The sequence below is a fragment of the Excalfactoria chinensis genome, chromosome 5 (genome assembly GCF_039878825.1).
Source record: "Excalfactoria chinensis isolate bCotChi1 chromosome 5, bCotChi1.hap2, whole genome shotgun sequence".
Lineage (NCBI taxonomy): Eukaryota > Metazoa > Chordata > Aves > Galliformes > Phasianidae > Excalfactoria > Excalfactoria chinensis.
In genome coordinates this window covers 49,882,666-49,898,434 of record NC_092829.1, presented here as the reverse complement: position 1 = coordinate 49,898,434, position 15,769 = coordinate 49,882,666, and the positions used below count along the sequence as shown (strand labels likewise).

The 15,769-nt window shown below is 38.9% G+C and overlaps 1 protein-coding gene across 5 annotated transcripts in view; it reads left to right on the top strand.

The window, feature by feature from the left end:
• Positions 1 to 15,769, top strand: part of AP2A2 (adaptor related protein complex 2 subunit alpha 2) — a 42,340-nt gene that overhangs the window by 7,401 nt on the left and 19,170 nt on the right. For all 5 annotated transcript variants that reach the window (XM_072337299.1, XM_072337297.1, XM_072337298.1 and 2 more), the window contains 4 exons: positions 4,589 to 4,657; positions 12,404 to 12,546; positions 13,359 to 13,552; positions 15,327 to 15,456. In XM_072337299.1, the coding sequence (XP_072193400.1) occupies positions 4,589 to 4,657; positions 12,404 to 12,546; positions 13,359 to 13,552; positions 15,327 to 15,456 (536 nt within the window). The remainder of the gene's footprint in view (positions 1 to 4,588; positions 4,658 to 12,403; positions 12,547 to 13,358; positions 13,553 to 15,326; positions 15,457 to 15,769) is intronic.

Genomic DNA, 15,769 nt, shown 5'->3' with positions numbered 1-15,769 from the left:
ATCCTGCTGGAGCAGATCGCCATTTAAATGAGCCACAAGTAGCCCTCTAATTCTAGCCTTGAAGTACTTGCTTAGTTTTGCAGTCCTGCCATATTAGTATTATAGATTGTCTGGATCACTCAGGTGAATGAACACAACAATCCCTTTCCTGTAAATTTTCTGATTTTTTTAGTTCTGTAGATTTTAATGCAAAGTCCCAAGCTTAGACACATTGATATTACTCAATCCATACTGAAGCTTTGACTATTGCCTGGATTACCAAGAGGTTAAAGGTAGTAACCTATTCCCCAAAGAGCTGGATGAACTTTTGATGTTCAGTAATCTATCTTTGTCAAACAAGATAGTAATTAAAGATAAGAGTAGAACATGGACTAAATTTACCTTGCCTAATGAAAGCAGTATGCAGTACAGCGGAGCCTGAAGCATGGTGGTCTGCCAGATGGGAAGTAACTGCTTGCAGAGTGCCTTGGACCATATTGTGGCTAGACATCTACTTAGGTACTCATCTTGGAGAAGACTGACAGCAGTCTTAAACTGTGGCTGTAAGTATGTGTCTTCCACAAAGCAGCTGGCCAAAACGTACTGATTTTGTCACCTCTTTTAATCACTTGCTATGAATATTTAACCACAGGCACACTAAGCTGGAAAAAGTCAGGAAGAATGAAAGTGAGAAGGATATGGCCTGGACATAATCTTGTGTCCTACCTGTCCTGCCCATCAGTATGTAAGTTTATGAAGTCCCTCTGAATTGAATGGCTTGGCTACAACATGTCATATTGGAATACAGCTCTGATAATTTCTTGAATCTGCCTGACAGCCTGGGAATGAGACAGATGGAATGTCTGCCTTTGAAATGAAGTGTAAGCCTGTAGTTGTACAGAATAGTTCTCTTTCAGCTGTCATCAGCAGTGGGCTTATCTTCATTCTGGACCATCCTTGAGGATGCTTATGTATTTCTAGCGATCACATAATCAAATATGTAGAAATTCTTCAGTGAGTGTTACTGTAGCGGAGTAATGAGGAAAACTTGCTAGTTAAACATATTTTCTTTAGCACTAGCAAGGAAGATCTGGCTTCCTTTTTAGTGGGAAGGAAGATCTATCTAAAACTGATACTTAGTCTTCTATTATTTTTTATTTCTCTCCTCCATGTAACAAAGAAAGACCGTCTTCCACCGTGAGATTTTACTGTGTTTTGTAATCTTTTCATGTGAACAGTAAGCTGAGTTTGGGTAAGGTTACTGTGTGATGTAACTGTTGGAGGCTTCAGGAAATTTTACGTTTTTAAAGATATTTCAGCTTAGTTTTGACTACATGCTGGTGCTGAGAGATCTTTGCCTCGCCTTGGGAATGGACAATAGTGAAATTCATTCATTGGCTTCAAAATTTAAGCAATTTTACTTGAACTTGAACAATGCAAAAGGAAATTTGAGGGACAAAAGCATATCTTTTGATCTTGTTTATCTAGCAGCAATGTTGATGTTAATAGCCCTGCAGGTGATGTTATGGATAGCTGTTAAAGCAGTAGCTTTAAAAGAAAAAGCAGTTCTGTGTCTTCTTGCCACGCTCCATAATGGCTCATTCTGGACAAGCCTGCAACAGCCAGCTAAATGAAACTCCTAGGATGTTGAGTAATTTCTTTATTATTTCCAGATGCTTTATGGATGAAATCTGTGTAATAAGGAGACAATTTAGGACTTAATCATCCAACTTTAGTTTCCAATATGTGGAGCTAAGTTTTTATCACCAGCTGGTTGCTATGGTAGCCATGTTTTGTCAAGCTCTCGATGAGATTATGTAGTGCATTCAAAATAGAACAGCCTGCAGGAATTACTAAAAACAGGCTTGTTTTATGTTCATGTACTGTGCAGATTTATGACTTTTAGAGAAACTAAAAATTCAGGCTGAATTTGCTGTTTATGATGGCAGTGCACGGTTCCAGCTGCGTGCTCAGGGGGTAGGACTTTGTTTATTCTTTTGCTGAGGCTGCAGTCCATTTCTATCCAAGGATGCTGACTTCACAGATTCCTGAAGTATTTTAGCCTTGCTTCCTCTAATGCTCTGTTACTTTCTTAGGATGTAAAGAACTCAATTTATAGCGGTAACCAATAATGCATGAGTATGATGGTTAGAGAACTCTTGGTGCTTCAAAAAGAAAGAACTTTAATTCACTTCAGTTTAAGAAAAGCTGAATGAGACGTACCTACTTGTCATGGTTCTTCCATCCAGCTCCATTTCAAACTTCAGTGATTTTTGCTGCGCTTCCTTAGCTTAGAGAAACAGCTCTATATCTGACAGGAAATATTTTGATGCACCTTGCTTGCAGACATAGCCTAAAGATCCAGAGCAAGAATGTAGCTTCCAAACTTAAGTAAGTATCCAACACAAGCCAGTGATGTTCGAGACTGAAGTAGCGTTCTCTGAGTTTATCCAGATGATGTACACATTGTCCAGCCTCACTGGTAACACTTTAAAATGATATGCCCTTTTCACTTGGCAGAGGAGAAAATAGATCAGTAGCTCTAGAGATTAAAACTTTATCCTCTGATTTTTGTTACACCGGAGCAAATGAATTGCTGGAAATAAAGCGGTAAGTCTTTTCAGGTCTGAAATAGAATACTGATGGAAGATAGTGAAGGAAACTTGGAAAGTTTTAAACTCTTAAAATTTACATGAACACTTGCATCCGTTTGACATATATTTCAAAAGACTGACTTCTGTCTAGTATTGAACTCCTAAAGCTGCCAACAATGCTTGGTGTGAACACCAGCATTTCTCCTGCATGTGAACAGGACAAATAATCTCCTCCAATTAAGACCTCAAAAATTTGTGGCAGAAGACACTTCAGGCTTTAGGTTCTATCAGTTGTTATGTATTTATAGAGGGAATAGTGCTGCTGCTTTAAAACCTGCTTCTTACAGGTCGGCCACGTTGAATTTGAAGACAAGTTTGTGTGCTGCATGAAATGCTGGTGAAAATGGATTAAACTTTGTGATCCAGACAGATGCGTTCCAGGGAGTGAGGAAAGTGAAGGAAGGGAACTGTGATCTCTAGCCTTGTCAGTCCAGAAATGAATTCAAGTTTCTAGGCCAAATGAAAATCAGGGCATATCTCCAGCTTTATCTGAAAAACAAGATGCATTTAGATAACGAGTATGGTTTATGATGCAGAACAGGTATTGTGAATCCTTGAGCTCTGAAAAGCTTTACCATGTTAATAACAATAGATGGACGAGTATGTACAAGTAAGTAGTTTTTCAGGGTTGGGTGTAGGGGAAGATGGTTTTCTTTTAGTTGTGATGCCTCAGTGATTTGAGTCTATAAAACAACATCAGAGAGTGAAAATGTTAAGCCCGTCCGTAAGCATTTTTGTTAAAATGACAAAGCAAACTGATGTAGTTGCTTTGAGTTTAGGCCTAACTTGTTTCTGTTTGTATGGTGCACTGGTGTGTCTGCATATCTGTACTCTTGTGGCCGTTATTGTAGCATATTAGTATAAACCAGTTTTCTGCATACTATGCAAAATGCAAAAGTTGTTTTTTGTTTAGAACTGTGGAATTTTAGTGGTTGTGGGCTTTTTTGTTGCAATTGTTTGTTATTTCTTTTTATTATTATTATTATTATTTTTGTCTAAATCAAGAACTAACAAACTGGAATAATTTATATTTGGTCTGGGATTCCCTCTTTGCTATTATTAACCTGTCCTGAGTCGCTTGTTTCCTCAAGTTACTTGATCAGTGTTCATCTGGCCCACTGCCACATCATCTTTGGAATGGTGAAGGAGTGAGAAGCAGTTATTGGGTGCACAGGTGGTCTGGGCATGCAAATGTAGTACAGTGCTTAAATGACATGAGTTATGCTTAGGTGGAAGAAAGGGATGAGATTGGAGATACCATAGTGTGCCGGTCCTGCTCTTCAAGCCTTGTAACCACATACCTTCCCTACACTGACCAGAGTGGTGTGGGGGAAAGGGATGTGTGAAACTAGAGCATCTGATCGCTACCACAGATAAGGTTGGATCACTTCTGCACAGAGACAGGGAACTTTTATTCACAGCCTTGTGGCTGAATACCTGCGACAGATAGTAAAGGAAGCTGCCTTTTCCTGCTGCAACTTGAGATGTTTTGGGAACTGCTGAAAAGTCTTGATTGCATGTGGCTCTGGATTTGCAACTCAACTAGATGGGCAGTTCTGCATTCCTAGAATGGGACTCATTTCCTTCTACCAAACTTCAGCCAATAGAATCCGATGCCTGAGCTGGATGATTTATTCTGCCATGCTCACTCATACAGGAGATAACTGACTCAGACTGTTGTAGAATCTCAATCACCAAAAACCAACATGGCAACAAACAATAAACACCTTTTGTATGGACAGTGCAATTATTACTTGAATAAGATTGCACTGTTAAAACTGTAACTGCAGCTTATTTTTGGTCTATCTAAATTGGATTAATGCTGCTCTGGGAGGGAAAGTAGGAATTCCTCCACATGTTTGTATGTTCATGCAAAGTGATGGAGTGGAAAGAAATTTGAGGTCAGCACATCTGTTTGAAACACTGTATCCTGATGTCTGTTCTTTTGATTTCAGGCAAAAGCAAAGAAGCGGAGATAAAGAGAATAAATAAAGAACTGGCAAATATCCGGTCAAAATTTAAAGGTAAGCGAACTGACCATTCTGAACTGTACTGTTCATTACATTTTCATGTGAGGTTTTTTGTTGTTTTTTCTTCTTTTATACGTTCGGATCTTTTTTTTTTTGTGTCAACTGCAGACATAAGCAAAATTCTGGAGTGGGCTGTTAAAATAATTGCTGAAAGTGTTCTCTTAAGTACAGAACTTCCTGACTGTGGTGTGACTCAGCCATAACAGAAGAAAATGAGCTACTGTTCACAGACTTTCTAATGCTTTGCCACCCAGCCATGTGACTGCTCAGCCTGTTTTCTTGCAGAAGGCTGGGAGATATTTTAAAAAAAAAAAGCATGGGTGGGTGTAATTTTTTTTCAGTGAAGCAGAACATATTTAAGCATCCCTCCCACCCCCATCTGTTTAGGAAAGTAATGTACTAAACTCTCTTCTAGAAAAGTTAAGATAAAAATGTGTAGTTGATGAGGCCATATTGACCATTCCCGTAAATAACAGTATCAAAGGTTATTCATATGAAACCAAGTTGTATGCAGTAATTAGTTCTATCCTCATCCTGTCCTGAGAGATGGCAGTTCACTTCTTAACCAACGCTGTAACTGTATTTGAGTGGTTAAGTTTGTATGTGGCTTCAAATCTTAAAGATTCTGAGGGACAGTTGAAATCCTTCTGAACGAAATTTCAGCAGAAAGGGCTGTGGTAAACATTCTGTTTGAAGAGATATAGGGCTGTGTGCACCTAGATAAGGCGTTGCTGCTTTGAAATTGTTTGTATGGCTTGAGAACTTGCTGGTTTTGGATGATACCTTTTTACCTTCCTAGTCCATCCTGACCTAGTTTAGCATTTCCATTTCGAATAGTTATTGCATTAGCAAAGTCTGAAATTACTTTTCAGAATTACATAGTGATCTGCTGATAGTCTTTTAAATGGTGCATCTCTTAAGGGTGTATGGCAAAGTGAACTTAGTGGAAGGATAAAATAACAATATATTTGTGTGATTGACTTATTAAACATGTACACTAACTTCTTGAACTGTTTATAGCTAAACTGAGTCACTTTATCTGCATGCCACGCTAACTGTGTCTAGTATAGATCTTGCTTGAGGATTAAACCGCTTGGTTAAAATGGTACAATTATGCTTACTTTGACTGGGTAATTAGATCATCCTTGTTGATCATACAGTTGGAACTAACAAAGCCAAATGTGCTTGCTGCTCAGGGTGAACGAACACAGTGACTGCTGGAATCACTGGAGAGTGGACACAAGTTTTGTTCTTGGATTGGATAATGGAAAACTGAGCTCTAGAACTGAGCAAAACCTCGTATTTATGCCAAAAATCAGACCGCCATCAGTGCCAGATGGGAGCTTTGCTGTGAGAAGGAAGTGAGAAATAATTTGATGGCATAGGGAGATGAATAAATGTAAACTTCCTTTTTTTCTGTTTTCCCTAGGGAAGTCACTAAAGTACCTCACTTATCCTATGATAGAGACTGCTAAATTGGATGAGTTGGCCCAAGGGAATGGTGTGGAGCTGCATCAGGGGAGGGTCAGGTTGGGTGTCAGGAAAAGGTTCTTTACTGAGTGAGTGGTTGGACATAGAATAGGCTACCCAGGGCAGTGATCATAGCCCCAAGCTGACAGAGTTCAAGGAGCATTTGGACAACACTCTTCATACCTATGTAGGGTTTGAATATTGGATGGTCCTCTGTAGAGCCAGGAGTTGGACTCAATGATCCTCGTGTGTCCTTTTTAACTCAGGAGATTCTGTGATTCTGTGGTGTCTGCTTTGTGGCATGTAGAACGGGAGAAGTCATCTGGTTAGTGAATTCTGGGAAAAGAAAGATGAAATTCTTGTCAGCCTGATTCTCCAGTCTTTCAAGCTCCCTCTGGATGGCAGCACAACCCCTTTGGTGCCATTCCTTCCAGCTTTGTACCCTCTGCAAACTTGGTGAGGGAGCATTTTGCCCCATCACGCAGAGCACTAATGAAGATGTTAAATGGGACTGAACCTACTATTGACCCTTGTGGCCACTGCTAGCTCCTGGCCTCCAATTAGACTTTGTGCCACTGATCATCACCCTTGCACTGAGTCTGAAAACATCAGAACACATCAAAAAAAAAGAAAAAAAGAAAAAAAAAAAAAAAGAAAAAAAAAAAGCACCAATTAATTATTGAGGCTCCATCTCTTTTCTGCTATTGGATTATATTTACTCTTTGGTCTTCTTGAAACATAAGCACCTCACAGCTAAACATGCTGTCATAAATGCAATAAGGAATAACTGAAAAGTTTGTGATAGCTAAAGCTGTTTAAGGTGTGGGTTGCAGGGATCTTGTCCAATTCTTACTGTTTGACTGTGGCCAAGTTCTGTTAAACAATCTCTTCAGGCAACAGTTAGCATCTCACTTTCTGCTTGCTAGCCCAACTCCTTAACCTTGTACCTGACTTGAAAAGCTCTCATCATATGTTCTGCTCTGTAGTCAATGTGGGGCAGGGGAGAAATGATCATAGAAACTTCCAGCTATGTAGAACCATGAGTCAGGTGATGATCAAAGAGTCAAGGTATTGCAGGTAAAGCAGTGTAATAACTTCAGTCAGCATGTGTTATCTGTAATGTTCCTTAAGCACAGGGTAATATTTCTGAGTAATTATCAGTATGCATTCAAGGGAGTAACTTGAATGAAATTTGACTTAGCTTCCCCATTCAATGATCTTCATGTATACAATACTTTGTGGACTTAATGTGTCATCAAATGGAAGGCTATAACTTGACATTCTCTGAAAACAAGACAAAAATGTCAAAATTTGGGTGGGTCTGAGTTTGGACAGGGCCTGAGGAGGTGATAGCTGCGTATCTTTCTGCTGCAGAAGTTCTGTGTGGGCTTTAGTGCAACATAGTTTTCCTTTGCAGATATCCACATAAAAAGAAACTGAACTTCATAATATATATTTTTTTCTTAGTTCAATTGAGATAATTCAATTCAACCCAATTTTTTTTTTATCTAGCACTGACTTTTTTTTTAATGTTTGTTAAGTAAAACAAATGTGTAATGGAGTCCCTTAAGATGGGATCTCTCAGTTATGGTGTACATGGGGGTCCTGTGATAATTACGTGGCTGAAGATGCAGCTGTTAGGCCGGCCATGTCCCTGTGACTAGGGGAAGGTCTGGCTATAAGAAGCAAGACTGGTAGTTGTGACAAGAATGCCCTTGCTTGGGCCAACATAAGAGGTTGCTATCATTCCCTTCCTCTAGACTTCTATGCACTGCATGTTCTGTTGCAGTGTCTAGCCCCCCATCTCATGTAGCTAGCAAGATATTGTGAGAAGCTACTTCTTTGACAGACAAGGAGTATTATTAAGTCTGTTGCCCATATTGTTTGGGTTAAGCTATTATTTAAAATGACCTTGTATTTAACGGACTTGAATAAGGTTGTATATGTCAGGAAAAGATGTGTTTTTCTTGAATTGGTGCAGTGTATGTCTTGGTGCTGGCTTTGGTGCTACTTGCTCAGAAGGAATCCAGAATCTCTGTACTTAAAGTAGATGTCTCTTGTTTCAGCATGAGAAAGCTGAGTCGTTAAGGTCAGTGTGTCCTTGACAGTTGCTTCAAATGCTTCTGCGTTAACTGAGATAAAATACGTAGTATAGTATCAAGAAACTACAGCAGTGTAATTAAGCAGAAGTTGTAGGAGTTGTGTGAAGCAGAGAAAAAATATTCTGTTTGTTTTGTATTCAGATTATAAGTTGACATTGTTCCCAGGCTTGAGCCAAACTGAAGCCTGACTCTTAGAATGTTAATTTGTTTGTAAAGGAGATCTGCTTTCTTGAGCAAAAAATACCCAGTTTATTGACTTGTTGCTTAATTTTGATCTCTCAAAGAAATAATTGCGTAATAGCAAAACTGTCCAAATTTGGTTTTTGGCCTTTAGGCTATGAGCACATCATATGCACAAACAGGTCACTGTGTAAAGTTACATAGCTCAAGTAATGTAGAGAGAAAGTGTGCTAAAAGCAAGGGAATGCTTAAGGATGTTATCCATTCTGTTTTATGTAAGCTACAACTGAAGTTCAGGAGGCTAACCCGTTTCTAGACTTGGAGGTAATGATCAGCTGTGAGGTTGCTTGTGGGACTTGATGGAGCTTCCCTGCTCTGTCCCCCAGTAGATATCCTACAGGGCTGAACTGCTTTGCAGACCTCTCATGCTGGTGGCAGGCTCTGTAGCTGCCTAGCAGGGTGTGTAAAAATTGAAAAGCAGATGCTGTGTTTTGACTCATGGTCCAAATTGTGGACAAGAGGGCGCTGCCTCAGTGCCAAAAGGCCTTGTAATGCATTTGTGCCTTATTTCTGTCATTTCGGATGGCTGCCTGTAAGAGATCTAGCAAACTAAACTGTTCAGAAAAAACAAGTAGTCTTTGAAATACCCCACTGTGCTCAAAACCTGCTGACGTGTTCTGGATCCTTCCTGTTTCTGCTGACTTGATTTGTAGTACTTACAAATAAATGTACATGGAAGCATTTAAAAATGGGCTGAGTTGAAAGAAACGATTGTGTATTGCAATAAAGATAACAGAGCATGCAGAACTTCCTTCTGCTTTTGTTTTTAGGATGTTTGCTTGGGTCTGGGAGGGGCTGTACTATTTTAGCACGTACTTAAGCAGTGATTTGTTAGTAGTGTTTAAAATAGTCTTTGAACTCAGTAAATGCTACTTGTCTGGGAGATAATTGAATAGTTAACATTTTGGTAAGAATTTGAAGTGAAGTTTTCTTCAAAACACTATGAAGATTAGATAAGCGTAGCGAGACCTTTGCAGCATTGTTATTTTTTTCCTTTTTAAAATGCACTGCTAATCAAATGGTATTTAAAACAAGGTGAGGAGAGTAAAAAAAGGAGTGGAAATAACATGCTATTATTGCTGGGGACTAAAAGCTTTAGAAGGGTGATCTAGTGGTGATTGCTTGGCTTAATTTTAAGGTTTTCTGTTAATCAGAATCTTCAGTTTGCCTGTGCTGTGTGACAGAAGCTGTTGAAAACAGGCAGTAAGTATTTTTTTTCTTAAGGAGAAGTGTTTCAGGAACTGTTACAGTGGTGTTTCTCCTTAGAAAGAAGCTGCTTTTGCCCTGGTAGTAGGGTGGTAGTGTTTTGAGGCCTGATTGCATGGCATAGTTTCCATTGAAGATGCTTCACATACCTGCTGCAAGGTCATTGCTAGTCTGAGCTCTGATTGTATTGTTCAAGTCATGACGAATATTTTGTTGTGAAAACCAATGAATGTCTGAGTGTACGCACTTGTATCTGCTTTGCTCTGTACTCCCTTTTTGATCTCATAAACTCAGAAGTCGTTTGGGAAGATGAGAAGAGTGAGGTTTGTACCTATGACTTCTATGCATTCTCGTACTTACAGCTGGACAGTCTTGCAGACTCAGGTTTCTTTCACTTATGGTGTTGTGACGCCTTTTATTGTATCTGGATCTCTGAGAGAAGCAATCGTGATACCGATGCTTTTAATTGCTGTAGTAAGTCTTCAGTTATGTAGATGTCAGCCACTAGAGGAGCACAGACTCATATGAGTTCAGGGTATTTAGTATTCCCTCCTTTGAACCGTAATAGTATCTGACAATTGGATGCAACATCAACTGTTCTTTTAATAATTTGCCTGGAAACCTTTGACTTGTTGCTGGTTGGCAGCTTTTCTCTGATTAACACAAAAATAGTTTCATGGTAAAGCTGCTTCTTGTTCATAAGAGATACACTGCTGTTAAAAAGGCAGATGACCCAAATCCTGTGAGATGGAATGGTGTCTAAAGACAACAATGTAAGGGATATCACTATCTGTATTACAGCTCTAATCGTGCTTACATTTGTTTTCTCTTCTAAAATACAACTAAATACAAAAAAGCTGTGAGTTTCTCTTAAGGAGAAAAATATCAGCTTGGAGCCTAGAGAGTCAAAACAGAAAGCAGCCCCCCAAAACATGGTTGTAGTTGCAGACTTACATCACAGTTGCATAACCTTGTCTTGTCTGCTTCAGTGTGCCAGTGTGATTTTCCTTGATTCAGTAACTTGAAGCACTGATGTTAAGCATCCATTCCATCACAGACTGCAAGGTCATTGTATAGCCATTTTAGGTGAGTGTGAAATCCATGGGGGCTAGAAGTGCTTGCCATAGGAAATCTAGGCTGGCCCTGCACCAGTAGATGAGAAGGAAGAACGTAAAACTTCTATAGTATTAAGACTTTTAAGATATTTTTGAATTCTGTGTTTATCTGCTTGCTACATAAATCTCAAGCAATTTTTTTTAATATATTTTTTTCTTTTTTTTTTTTGAGAGTGGAGCTTTTTTGGTAAGGGCAACAACTTGAGTGTATCTTTTTTTAAACTTCTTGTTATGCAGTGCTGTTCTGACTGAACCTGCCCTTCATGAAGGAACGCACATTGATCTGACAGGAGTTATTCTGGGCCCAGAATGCGGAGGCTAAGGAGCTTATGTAGCCTTTTAGACAGCAGCATCTATCAAAATTTTGCTAACCTGACTAAACTTTAGCACTGCAGCTTGTATAGCTTAGTGTATGCTCCTTGACTGCTTGATTTAGGACAGCAAATAGCACTTTTTAATATGTATCTTCTTTTGGGAAAGCAATAGACTGTCTGATTAGCTGTGGGTTTCTGTGCTCTTTCATATAACTGAATATGGAATAAAATGCTTTAAAAGACCATTGCTAACAAGCTTCTAGAATTCAGAGGTACTGCAATGTCATTCCACATAGAATCGTTCAGATTGGAAAGATGACTAACATAATCTGGTCCAACCATCAAATAAAGGCGAAACCTATTTAGGATGTATTTTGTTTCTAAAAATGAAGCACTTGTGAGTGATTTCGTTTTATAAACACTCTTACTAAGAAGACTTTCCAGTGACATAGCAGGAGAATTCAGAGACTAGCTGATAGCATTATTTCATGGCTGTACTTTAAGATATAGGCGATGGCAAATGGAATTAACAGTGAAGTCTTCAGAGTTGATTTTTTCCTTTACGTGAATTTCAGGTTCAGTGAATATTCAGATCTTATATGGAAATGCTTTTATTCAGTGACTGCTCAATTTTTTCATAGTTTCTGCATTTTTCTTCAATTAGGAAGAGATACGGGCTGCCTGTGTTCTGTGACTGTTCTGTAGCTCTCTTTTCATTTCTTTTTGAAGTCCAAGTGATGTGTTTTACTTGAATTTTCTGGTGTATTGATGATAGTTGGTGATAACTTTCATGTTTTTAGCACAAAATGATGTAAAGATTTTTAGTCACGTTTAGATCAGAGTTAAGTGAATCTTACACATTTTATTCACTGCAGAGTGAATAAAAGCTCAAATAAATTAATTACTTACCTTTCAAGTGAAACCATAAAAATATTTGGTGCTTTATATCTACCCTATACTTGCATGTGAGACAGTACTTCTGATATTATAAAACTCAGCAGCCTGGTAAGTTTTCATTTATTGTTACCAAATGCCAGAGCTAATGGTACAAAAACTGCAGTCACCTGAGTAATAACCAAATGCTCAAAGTTTTTCTATTTGATATGGTAATACATGGTAAATCAAATGTCAGCCTTCATTACTAGATACAGCTATGTCTTGTTACTATATTTAAGTGTATTATTAAGGATAGTACTTAAATGATACTTGTGTGGAACCCTCTCCCTGGGCAGGAAGAAAAGCAGATATAGAAACAATATAGGCCTAATTGCTTTTCATTTCCCTACTTTCCAGGTGACAAGGCTCTGGATGGTTACAGTAAGAAAAAATATGTCTGCAAGCTGCTTTTCATTTTTCTCCTGGGGCATGACATTGACTTTGGTCATATGGAGGCTGTAAACCTGCTCAGTTCCAATAGATACACAGAAAAACAAATTGTGAGTAAGAACATTTCTACAAAAGATAAAGTGTTGTGTCTGATATTCTCCCTCAGCTGCATAATCTGTAAGGATTTTCCCCTTCCCTCAAATGAAAGTCCCATTTGGGATTTAGCAGTGATTCTACAATGTAAATACTTTTGTGCACCGAAGATCTTATGTCTTATACTAGTAAGTGACCTGAGAGGTGTTGCAGTAGTGCTTAAGAATATCCCACAAATTGTAACAGCTAAAATGTGTACTCTGTGCAAGAACGCTGGTTTTTGTTTGGTCACTGCCTTGAGTCTTGCATTTCAATAGACAGAGACTTCTGAGAAATGTTAGCTCCTGCTAACAAACTATAATGCAAGCATGAGTTTCACTTTAAGTGCTGTGTAGTGGTTAGCCATGAAACTGAATAGGTGAGTAACCTAATTTTTGTAATCTCTTTGAATTTTCTTAGATAATGCCATATTTATCAAGTACATATTAAGTCCTCTAGTGCCTAAGCAATAAACCAGGTTATTCTTTTGCTTCCCATTCAAATATTATCCCTCTCACTCAGAATGGTCTTCTGATTACATGCTGAAGCAGACTGATCTGCAGACCTTGAGCATTCTGTATTTCCCCAAAAACCAATAAATAAGGGAAACGTCAAACTAGTTCACCTGCGCTTCATCCTTCTAGCTTTCACTCTAGTGTCTAATTATGTTTCTGCCCACGCATTTGATACTGGAGACACCATGTGCCTCGAAATATTGCTTGTGGCATTAGCAGAAAATGTACTGTGCCAGACAAAATAAACGCTCCTTTTCCTTTTTTTTGGAACGCAGGGCTATCTCTTCATCTCCGTCCTGGTGAACTCTAACAGTGAGCTGATTCGTCTAATAAACAATGCCATCAAGAATGATCTGGCCAGCCGCAACCCCACCTTCATGGGTCTGGCTCTGCACTGCATTGCCAACGTGGGTAGCCGCGAGATGGCGGAAGCGTTTGCTGGAGAAATTCCAAAAATACTTGTAGCTGGGTAGGTATGACACACCTCCTTCAGATGCAACACTGATAAAACTTTTCAGTGACTCAGTTCGACAGGAGCAGCTGAATCCATGCTTTGAGCTGCACAGCCCTGTGCTTGCAGTATAAATGGTAAAGGTCTCCCACAGCTGCAAACGTGCTGGTAAAACCAAAGGTGGAGTTGCTTGTGTGAGAGTATAGCTACTACGTGAGAAATTAAGACTGTCAACATCTTGAATAGATCCTTATAGCTTTGTGTACTCATCAAGTTTTTGTTCTATATAAATGCATGCCAGTGAACACTGAAATGTCTGTTTTACTTCCCTCACCTCTTTTGATGAAAAGAAATAAGATAAGTAGGGACTTAAACTACAAATTTGCTTTACAAAAGCTTTTTTTATTAATCCTCATTTCATAAGGAATGTGCTGGTATTCTGTAGAGTTAGTGTTCTTGCCTCTTCTGATGGCCTTGTGAACAGCAGTTCCTGTAACCAACAAGCAGCCATAGCCACTCTAAATTTCATTTCTTATTTCTAGGAAAACTGACCAGACCTGGTTATTGTTTAAACTGTAGCTAACTAAATTTATTAGAAAGCTTGAGATTGCTAGACTTCCTTTTTTATTTCTTTTGGAAACTTAATGTGCGATGTCTACGCTGTTGACAAGAAGGATGCAGTAAGTGATGTCTAGTTGTGGCAAAACTCATGTGAAACACTTTAGAACTCTCAAGTTTGTTTCATAATATCACATTTGAACAATATTAATGTTCTGCAGAGCTAAAATTTATTATGGGCCAGGAAGAGAAGAATAAGCGGCCAGCACCTGCTGCTTACTACAAGCCTAGTCTCGTTGATAAAATGGGGAGAAATCTGTCTTGGAATTCCACCTTCCTCAGACTTGAAATTTCCTGTTATGCATGCCTACAGAAAATGCATTCATCGGTCATAAACAGAGCAGAGCACTTTCAGCTGAGGCTTATTTGAACACTGAGCTTTTTGTGTCCTAAGTCTTCAAGGCTTTGAAGGATGTATGGGATGGCCTCATGGAATACTGGCAACTTCTTAAATAATGAGACTGAAGTTCTGTTGGGGTGTGGATGTTTCTGAACATTTAACCAAGACTGCACAGTGTAAAAAGCCTCTTAAAACTTTCATTTTTTACCTGTTGTGACACATGCAACCTACTTGAAAACAAAAAAACACCAATTCACTATTCTGTGAGAGGAAGCTCACTGAACTAGAATAGTACTATGCACTAAAACGGTCAGTTCCCCTGCCAGCATTGTGGATGCCAAGGTGGATAGACTTGTGGGTTGTGTGTTTGGTGACAGCCAGTCAATTTGCATGCTGCCTGTTGGTAATGATTCATCTTCAATATGCAGTACCTGTCAGGAGATCCAACTATGTTCACATGTGTACCTGAACCGTTTGATTTGAGTGTGTTTGGCAGAAGCTTCTGTTCATGACATTTAGTGAGATCGTGACTCAGTGAGGAATTCTGATGATGGACCTTCAGCTCTGGTGAAAAATTGTGAGATGTCTCGTTAAGTAACAGAATCATTATAGGAGCTGCTAGATATATATAATGGATGAGCATTTGCCTAGTTAAACTTACTGGATGAATTTCAGAACAAATACTGTTGTGAGGAAGTTATCTAGCCAACTTCTGTTGAAAATATGCTATCTCATAGAGACTGCAGAGCCTGTATGAAGACTAGCATAATGCTAGCCTGTAGGGATTGCTGTGACTTTACTGTGGGTTTAAAATATAGCGGTTCTGTCTTACAGAGATACTATGGATAGTGTGAAGCAGAGTGCTGCCTTATGCTTGCTGCGTTTGTATAGAACTTCTCCTGACCTTGTCCCCATGGGAGACTGGACGTCCAGAGTGGTACATCTCCTCAATGACCAGCACTTGGTAAATCAGCTTAGTTATTCTTCTTCGGCCTATGCTGTGTATGAATTTATTTCTCTAGAGTTTTTTCACCAAGTGGGTTGCTGTTTTTTTAAGACAAGGGTGATGGAATAAGAAGTTCTTTCACAAATTGCTGTATGTTTTATTTTTTATTAAAACTGCACTTGCCTTAATTGTTCTTGGCATGTAAGAGGAATGGTATGCACAAGTTCTTTGCTCTGACTGTAAATTTTAAGCCTTATGATCCTGAGTCAGATGTGAAGTTGTAATACTGATTTTCTTAGGATTAAACAGACACTAAAAATGTGAAGCCTGA